Source organism: Rhopalosiphum padi, chromosome 2, assembly GCF_020882245.1.
Source record: "Rhopalosiphum padi isolate XX-2018 chromosome 2, ASM2088224v1, whole genome shotgun sequence".
Lineage (NCBI taxonomy): Eukaryota > Metazoa > Arthropoda > Insecta > Hemiptera > Aphididae > Rhopalosiphum > Rhopalosiphum padi.
Window position 1 is genome coordinate 80,892,625 of NC_083598.1, and position 8,870 is coordinate 80,901,494.

Consider the following 8,870-nt stretch of genomic DNA (forward strand, 5'->3'; position numbering starts at 1 on the left):
TCAAAAATATTATTTGTGGGAACTAACAACTTTTACATATTATTATTATTATTATGAATCATACAATTTTCAAAATATGTTGATTTATTTTAAGAAATTATTTATTTATAATAATCATAATGTAAACCTATTTTCACAGATTTTCGGTATTTATAGAAAGATGTTATAACCTTTTGAGTAAATAAAAATGGCATTATATGGTGTTAATATAAACGTATTATCATGATAATTCAATTTAGCCGAATCAAAAAAAACGTTATATGCAAATGCAACATTACAAGTAACACACTTAAAGTATAGCCTGTAGACCGTTTTCACTCAAAATCATTTTCTATACAAAAATGTATTATTGCAGTCAAATTTAACATGTAATTTAAATTGATAATCATTTTTTTTGGTTTTAAAATTAGACTGAACTGCAGTTATCAGTTTATATTTGATACTAAATACAACATTGTATTAGAACTAATTATTACTCCTTCATAAAAATTTACCAGGGATTTTAAATTTTCAAAATCCTCTAAAGATAAACTAATTTTATGTTATAGTTGTCACAATCGCAATACAATATGTTGTAATACAAAAATGTTATTGTATTTTATTAATATGTAGACATTTTATTTTATTAATTTGTAAATGGAATAAATAATTAGGATCAATATAAACGTAAACGAATATAATAATAATTAAATATTAATATTGCAAATGTTTAATGTTTACGAAAAGATCAATAAAAATGTATTTCACCTAATTTAAAAATTAGTTAAAAGTAATCAACCAATTACTAATAGTAACTTCGTTTTTTTCTAACCATTTAATGTTATTAGATACAACTTCTAGTGCAGTTTTTCGGCCAGCATTACCAGCTCCAGCATCGGGATATTTATCAAAAAATAATTTCATCTACAAAAATAAATTTATGTATAAATTAAGTATGATAAAAGAAACATGGTAATCTTGAATGATAGTTTAAAATCAAATTTATTATTAAAGAGTTAAATGATGATCTTACTTCTGCAAGGCGTTCATATGTATTGAAATGAGAACACACTATAGGAATAAGTCTACCCAGTATCCGATCATTAAGAGAAAAACGATTAACTAAGTACTGCCATTCATCCCTAAAAAACATAAGTTTATATTACATTAAATTTTAAATTTTCGTGTAAAACCTGAACCTATTTTTCTGAAATTGAATTAAGATATAATGTATATAATATAAATATTTATTTACCTCAAAAAGTTCCACACTAGTTGAGTTCCAACAGGATTACGACTTATCTGTAATATGACCAAGATATAATCTTGAGAACGAACATAGCTTTCATTTTTTGTATATTGCAATAGTCTAGAAAACAACAAAACATATTATATTCAAATCGAATTAAATTAAGTGAACACAATTTACCTAGTTAATATTTCTGTTTCTTTTGAAGCAGTCAATGCTTCCATTAGTTTATCTTTTTCTTGAGGTTCTTGTTCATTTAAAAACAATTTCCACAGTCTATCCCATTCACTAGCATTACCCTGAGCCATTCCTAAAAAACAGGTCTTATTAATATTTTAACTAAATAATGAATTATCAGTTTATTTATATTAAATATTGGAATTATACCAACCATAATAATAAATTGTGTGTCTAATATCTGGATTAGGCTTGACTTCGTCATCCAAAAATTGTTTGAATAATTCATATACTTTTATTTTATAGCTTGGTAAACCATATAAACATCCTAATTTGAGAATAACTCCTCGAAGTTTACGTTGTAAAAAGGGTCTATCAATTGAATCATTCCAAAAATCTTCTTTTATAGTTCCCAATAAATGTCGTACATATTTCTTAAATATAAAATAAATTCTTGAAGATATTATATCGAATTGATAGTATCACTAATACTGTTGGTAAATACTAAATACGTTTAAATAATCTAATTGTGTTTTGAATATAGTATTCAACAAGATAATTAAATACACTTAGTAATTGTATGCTGTACTTTTAACTACAAAGTTTGAAAATATTCTTGAATTTAGCTGGACATAATAACCTATCTATATTGTTGTATAATATCATTATACCATTAATTTATTTAATTTATATATATATATATATATATACAGGGAGATTCTTTTATCAAACAACACTCATTATTTCAAAAAGTATTCATGTTTTTGTAAATATTTTTTTACATAGTTTCAAATTGTTAAAAAAACAACGTTTTTATTAAAAATTTATATTTTTAAATATTTTTTTTAATAAAAAATCGAATTTAGGGCGAGTAGTTTATGAGTTATATGTATTAAAGTTTAGTTGCACAGAGTCAAGTGGTACGGGGTTACCCGGCAAAATGTTTGTCCACTACGCTGCTTGTCTAAACTTTAAATAAGTATAACTCATAAACTATTCGCCCTAATTTCGATTTTTATGTATCAAAATACTCAAAATATGATTATGCTTTGGAATATGAAATTAAAAATCTATGTTGTCATTCAAAAAAGTAAAAAACTTAAAAAATTAAGGATAAAAAATATTTAAAAATATAAATTTGTAATAAAAACGTTGTTTTTTTAACAATTTGAAACTATATAAAAAAATATTTTCAAAAACATTAATAAATTGAAATAAAGAGTGTTGTTTGATAAATGAATAATCCTGTATATATGTTACCGGTAATGTTAACATATATATGTAAACAATTTTTCAATACACTTACTTCAAGATTTTTGTGTGCCGGGCGTTGATATAAATTTTTCCTTAATGTATTAAAGTTTGTAGCCGCTACATCCCAAGGGACATAATGATGTTCCAAAGATAGATATTTTGTCATGTTTAACGCTATCCCATATGGTAAGTAATTAGCATTTGCTAAATTAAAGGCATCGTGAATAAGATTTGAACGGTCAGCAGCACTTATTGCCTTTAGATTTTACATTTTTTATATAATCATATAATGATTAAAAATATTATCCAAACACTTACATCGACATTTTTTCCTAATAACTTGTTAAATAAATACCAATCATTTTCCGAATAATTTATAATGTAATATCCAACTTGTCTATGATTCAGTTTTATCCATTCAGCATCGGGTATGTCTATTGTAACTTTAAAACAAACATTTTAATTAGTATCAATTTAATCCTTCAACAAACCTAAACACTCACTCGAATCTACGTCTTTGTTTAACCAAAACTTATGCACAGTATTATTGTTTGAAGTAAAGTAAGTGATAGGTATTTCCCATTTGTAATTATATAGAGATGAGTTGGTAGAAGAATCAACATTTGGGTTGGATAAAAATCTTTGTTGCTTTAAGGTAAGTTTAGTCCCATTTCTTATTGCCGATACTACTGGAAACCCTGCTTGTCGTGTCCATGTATCCATAACCTGTTTTAATTTAAGTAAAATATTTGTAGCTAGGTTTATAAATTAAATATTTATTTTTCACCTTTTTAACTTCAACTGTATTTTGAGTAGCTGTTTGTAATTCTGCCCATAAATCATCAGTTTCAGTATTATTATATGCAAAACGTTTTAAATAAGCAGTTATGCCAATCCTGAATACTTCTTCACCCAACGTTCCTTCTAACATTCGTATTACAGAAGAACCCTAGAAAATTAAATGATTAATATAGTAAAAATAAGATTCATTGATATTCGATGAATTTACTTTATCATATGATATAAAATCAAAAATTTCGGTTATTTGATCTGGATGAGATACATCTTGTATTATAGCATGAGAACTGAGTTTATTATCTAGATATTGTACTGGTTGAAGACTATGGATTAGAAACAATGTGTCCTAATAAAATAATTAACGAATAATAACAAAGAATAATCGATCACAAAAAAAAAATTCTTATATACATACAATATCCCAGTCAAGGTGAATACCTTTCAACGCTTTAAATTCCATGTAAGTTGCAAATCCTTCGTTAAGCCATAAATCATTCCACCATTTCATAGTTGCTAAAATGATACAATATAATATAATTATGGTAAGATAAAATTATATATCACTGAAAAAAATATGTAATAAAGGTACATATAAATAAACTAAATGATAGCTGGTTTTAAGTTTTTTTTTGTTTTATTTTTTTTTTATAAATATACCAAGATTTCCAAACCACATGTGAGCCAATTCGTGAACAACAGTAAAAGCGACATATTCTTGATCAGTACTAGAACTAATGTGTTCATTAAACAAAACACACGTTTCACGAAATGTCACAAGACCCCAATGCTCCATTGCTCCAATAGGAAAGTCTGGAATTGGTATCAAATCTAAACAATTCAATTAAGTATTAGATTATTAATTTATTCAGTATGATTAAACCTGATATTCCCTGTCGATATAATTCAATAATCTCTTTTGTACAAATTTATTAATTGTAAAACATAATTTAATTTTATCCATGCAAAAATTACATACAAAAACTTGTAAATACATACCTAGTTTTGGTAGTGGGTATTGAATTCCAAAATAATTGACGTAAAAATTAATTGCCTGGAGACCTACATGTTGAGCATATTTCATATTTTCAGACTGACCATTCCTGGCATATACTGTTAATGGAAATCCTTGATCTGCTTTAACAGGTTCAAGTGATTGAAAATCGCATACAATGAAACAAGCCAAATATGTAGACATTGGGACAGTGTTTGCAAAATGAACAGTAGTCAATCCATTTGTAGGCACATTGACCTCTTCAGACTAAAACATTATTATTATTATTCAACAGTTCAAAGTTTGAATTCAACTCAATTAATTATTTTATTGACCTCTTGGTTCATATTGGACAATGCTATGTAGTTATTACCAGATGGTCGAGTTAAACTTATTTTAAATTTTGATTTCAACTGAGGCTCATCAAAGCATGGAAATGCTAAACGTGCATAAGTCGGTTCAAACTTTGAAGTAGCAATATAATGTTGTTCGTGGCTTTTTGAATCTGTATAAACACTTCGATAAAATCCAACTATTTTGTTTAATAAACTACCTTCAAAAGATAGTTGTAATTTGTATTCCCCAGCATTTAGTTCTTCATTGGGTACTATAACCAAAAATTCATGTTCTGGATATAAAAACGATGTTACAGAACTGGAATTTAGTTTTGTTTCTTTGATATTCAATCCTTTTGAATGTAGTTTAATGTAACTTTGAGCAGTGTCCAATACTATTGAAATATCAACAGAACCAACAAATGAACCTTGTTCAAGATTTGGGAACAAATTAATAGAGTACTGCTGAGGGCGAACATATGGGGATAAACGATGTGTAGATTCCCATGGTTTAGCTGCCATTATACTCTAAACAATAAATTAATGATATACATTAAGTATAATCATACAATTTTATAGTATACATATATTAGTAATGAATAAACTTACACAAAACATCTAACTCTAAAGTTCTTAAAAAGTTGAAAATTTATTAAAATTATTATCCTTATGGTAAATGGGGATTATGTCAAAATAAAAAAATCGAAAAACACATTTTCTTGTATGTTAGGTACTGAATATACCTATTTTATCATAGAATATAATTGTAATAGATAGCTGTATTATATTTATATAGAATTAAATAATAGTCCCTTTCAAATATACGAGTACCTACGAAATTCTTTGAAATTTTATAATGAATACATTATTTGTAGGTATATATTGTGAGTAGCTGATAGATATTTTATACATACTGTCGTATATCTCATATTGATAGTTACGAATTACTTTAATGGTGATATTATATTGTTTTAATTTAATATAAAATAATCCAAAGAAAATATTATATAAAATATATTCATATTTATAAAATTTAAAAAAAAAGCAATTATTTTTTATTTTTTCAATTTGGTTAGTGGTATATACAGAGTACAACATTCTAGGAAGAGCACCTGAATAGAATAAAAACTTAGACGATTTAACAAAAAACATTTCATATTTTCAATATAATTTAAATATTATAATAATTAGAAGTTATAATATCAAATGTATTACCTATATTACTATATGAACTAGGTTTTTTCTTCATGTCATTCCTAATCGACAAATTTGATAATAATTTTTAATTACCATATAATAATTATAATTATCATTATATAATCACTATTTGTGATTATAGACATGTTAATATAGTCTATAATATAATATTTGTGTCTCCATATATTATTGCTAACACTCACCGAATGATTGGTGGCCAGTAACTTATCGGCTGATACTGTTTCCGTAAGGTTTTCATCTTCTGGAATCCTTTTCAATCTTATCGTATGGTTGATCATAATAATTGTTATAAATGTTAATAGTGTAACGGCCGCCAAAATAAGTACAAACGTCCATTTTATTTTCGTCGTCATATTTTATCTGTGATGTAAACAGTGAATATTCCTATAAATGTGCATAAGAATTTAAACCATACGAAATCATTTACGTTTTAATTATTTCTATTTATAATTAACTCCTAAATATGTGGTTCCTAAATAATATATTATTCGAGTATAATACAATTTGCTGACAGAGTTATATACAGTGCATAGGCGGAGCTTGATAAATTTAGTTGGGGGACTCAAGTCCCAGATTACTTAATAAAAATAATTATTAACAACTTCCTATTTAGTTAGAAATAATCTTGTTTATGTATTGTAAAAAAAAAAAAAGCAAAAAAAAAATCAGCCAGTGTTTAGCATGTGGTAGTTAATTATATTTCAATACAAATATGAACAAATAAACTAAAATGTAATAATGTATTGCATATTATTGCAATATAACTATAAATACAAAAATAAACAATAAAATAAAAAACTGATTTAGACAAAATAAATTTAACTGTTTTATTAAATAATTAAATTTTAAATTTTAGGTTAAAAAAAAATTACTGTTATTATGCCCTTTAAATAGTATATTTGTGAATAAGATACAAAATTCTAAGTACATAGTTAGGGTATAAATTTGGGGGCTAATCAGAAACTTAAGGGGACTTAGTTCTCAAAGCCCTTCCCTAGCTCCGCCTATGGTTATAGCCTATTGGTACTTTAGTATATTAGGTAATCACAATTGTTTTCCCGATTACCTCAAAATCAAATTTTTATCTTTAATAATTTTACTATAAATATATATTTTTGGATTCTTTGACCAACTCTCAGTGTAATGTTTTTTATTGGCTAAAATGTTATTTTTAATTGTGTGAATTCTATTAATTTATGAAAAATTTTAGCAGCACTAAGCCTTGTAACTAATCACTATTCACTAAACAAAGTAGTAAGTGCTTACAAAAATCAAGATTGTTTTTTATAGTTACGCAATACCCAATGAGATATTGAATGAACTTTATATAATTTTTTTAATTGGTGCTCAAAGTATACTGCAGTTTACATTAATCACAAATGGTGCATATGTTTAACAGTTATATTAAATATTTAAATGTTTATTAACTAAGTGTATATTTGTAAATAAACAAATTACTTTTACGATTGTTTATTCACTTAGCAAGCATACGTTATATAAATACCTCTTCAAAACTAATCAAATAACCAGATAAAGATTCAGACCATAGACATATTTTAATTTATGATTCTGTGCAAAATAAATATAGATAAAAATATTGGTTAAACAACGTCTTATGTAATACACCACACCTGAATTATAACTTTAAGCCTTCAAAATACAATTGCAGATGACAATAATTAAGCTAAGATAAAAATTATGGAACTGTATGTTTTTTTAGAAGAATGATAATAACTTATTAATAAGTAAAAACATATGAAGAGTGAGACACTATAAATTAACTTACTGATGATGTAAATCGAGAAAGTAAAATGTATTTCCAATCTATTTTTTATGTAACCTTATTCAAAAGTCAAGGTTAAAGCTATGTTAAAACTGATAAGTTCTAATCATATTTTGTATATCAGTGATCACCAATTAATATGTTTGGACTTTTAGTAATTCGAAACGTATTTGAGGCGTCATATATCTACGAATACAAAATCTGTAAAACAATATAAATTTTTAAAACCATTAAAAAATGTATTAGCATAATTAACCCTGCAGTAGTTATATTATATAATTTTTACTATGTAATATTCGTAATATACATGTAATATGTTTTGGTAATTTATTGGGTCAGACCTCCAGTATTTATTTTTGAAGTACATATACGACGAATATTCAATATCCATCATCATATATTTAATAATGGATTTTGTCAATTTCAAAAACAAATTATGAAAATTATTATAAGGTACCAACCTACTTTTTATAACAAAACTAAAAATTGATTATTTTTATTGTTAGATAATACAAATAACGATTTTTTAACAAATTATTCTGTATTTGTATATTGTTATTAATAATTATAAAATGTACGCCCATTTTAAAATAATATGTTTCTTTAATATACCTAAAAATTAAAAAAAATTAGAATTTAGTTTAATTCATTATTAAAAGAAAAAAAAACGTGTTCATTCTTCGATCATATTCGATGAATCACTCTTTTTGTATTATATATACTATTTATATATTGATTATTGGTTAATGATCAATAATAAATTATGATATATTCATTGGAAAAGAAAATGTATTTTATTGTTTCATCCTACAGCATATAATATGTTGGATATTTATACCATAAGCGTTAGGAAAGTTACTTTTAAGAAGTAATTTATTTATTTTATACGCAACCCAAATAAAATTGTAATTAAATGATTAGGTATTCAATAAAAAAAAAATGTCGTTATTTCTGCCACAAAAAAAAAAATCAACCGAAGGTATTTGAAGTACGGTATTTTTTTAAATTTTTTCTAAATCGTCATTCTACAAGAAACATAAGAAGAAATATAAAATTTAGATTTAGTTTAAAAAAGATAGCTAAAAA

The 8,870-nt window shown here is 25.0% G+C and overlaps 1 protein-coding gene across 3 annotated transcripts; it reads right to left on the bottom strand.

Annotated features, from left to right (window-relative positions):
• Positions 1 to 677: 677 nt before the first annotated feature.
• LOC132921248 (glutamyl aminopeptidase-like) lies at positions 678 to 7,771 on the bottom strand. 3 transcript variants are annotated; one of them, XM_060984166.1, is made up of 16 exons: positions 7,633 to 7,771; positions 6,184 to 6,385; positions 4,784 to 5,311; positions 4,454 to 4,715; positions 4,115 to 4,285; positions 3,873 to 3,970; positions 3,669 to 3,803; positions 3,447 to 3,608; positions 3,163 to 3,385; positions 2,978 to 3,102; positions 2,712 to 2,915; positions 1,620 to 1,839; positions 1,409 to 1,538; positions 1,235 to 1,348; positions 1,013 to 1,121; positions 678 to 903 (listed from the first exon to the last, which is right to left on the bottom strand). In XM_060984166.1, the coding sequence occupies exons 2-16, from the start codon at positions 6,352 to 6,354 to the stop codon at positions 760 to 762; spliced, it is 2,796 nt and encodes a 931-aa protein (XP_060840149.1). In that variant the 5' UTR covers positions 6,355 to 6,385; positions 7,633 to 7,771; the 3' UTR covers positions 678 to 759. The 3 variants fall into 3 exon arrangements, with proteins under 3 accessions (XP_060840149.1, XP_060840150.1, XP_060840148.1); XM_060984167.1 differs by lacking the exon at positions 7,633 to 7,771 and adding an exon at positions 7,068 to 7,186; XM_060984165.1 differs by lacking the exon at positions 7,633 to 7,771 and having other exon boundaries at positions 6,184 to 6,513.
• Positions 7,772 to 8,870: the final 1,099 nt, after the last annotated feature.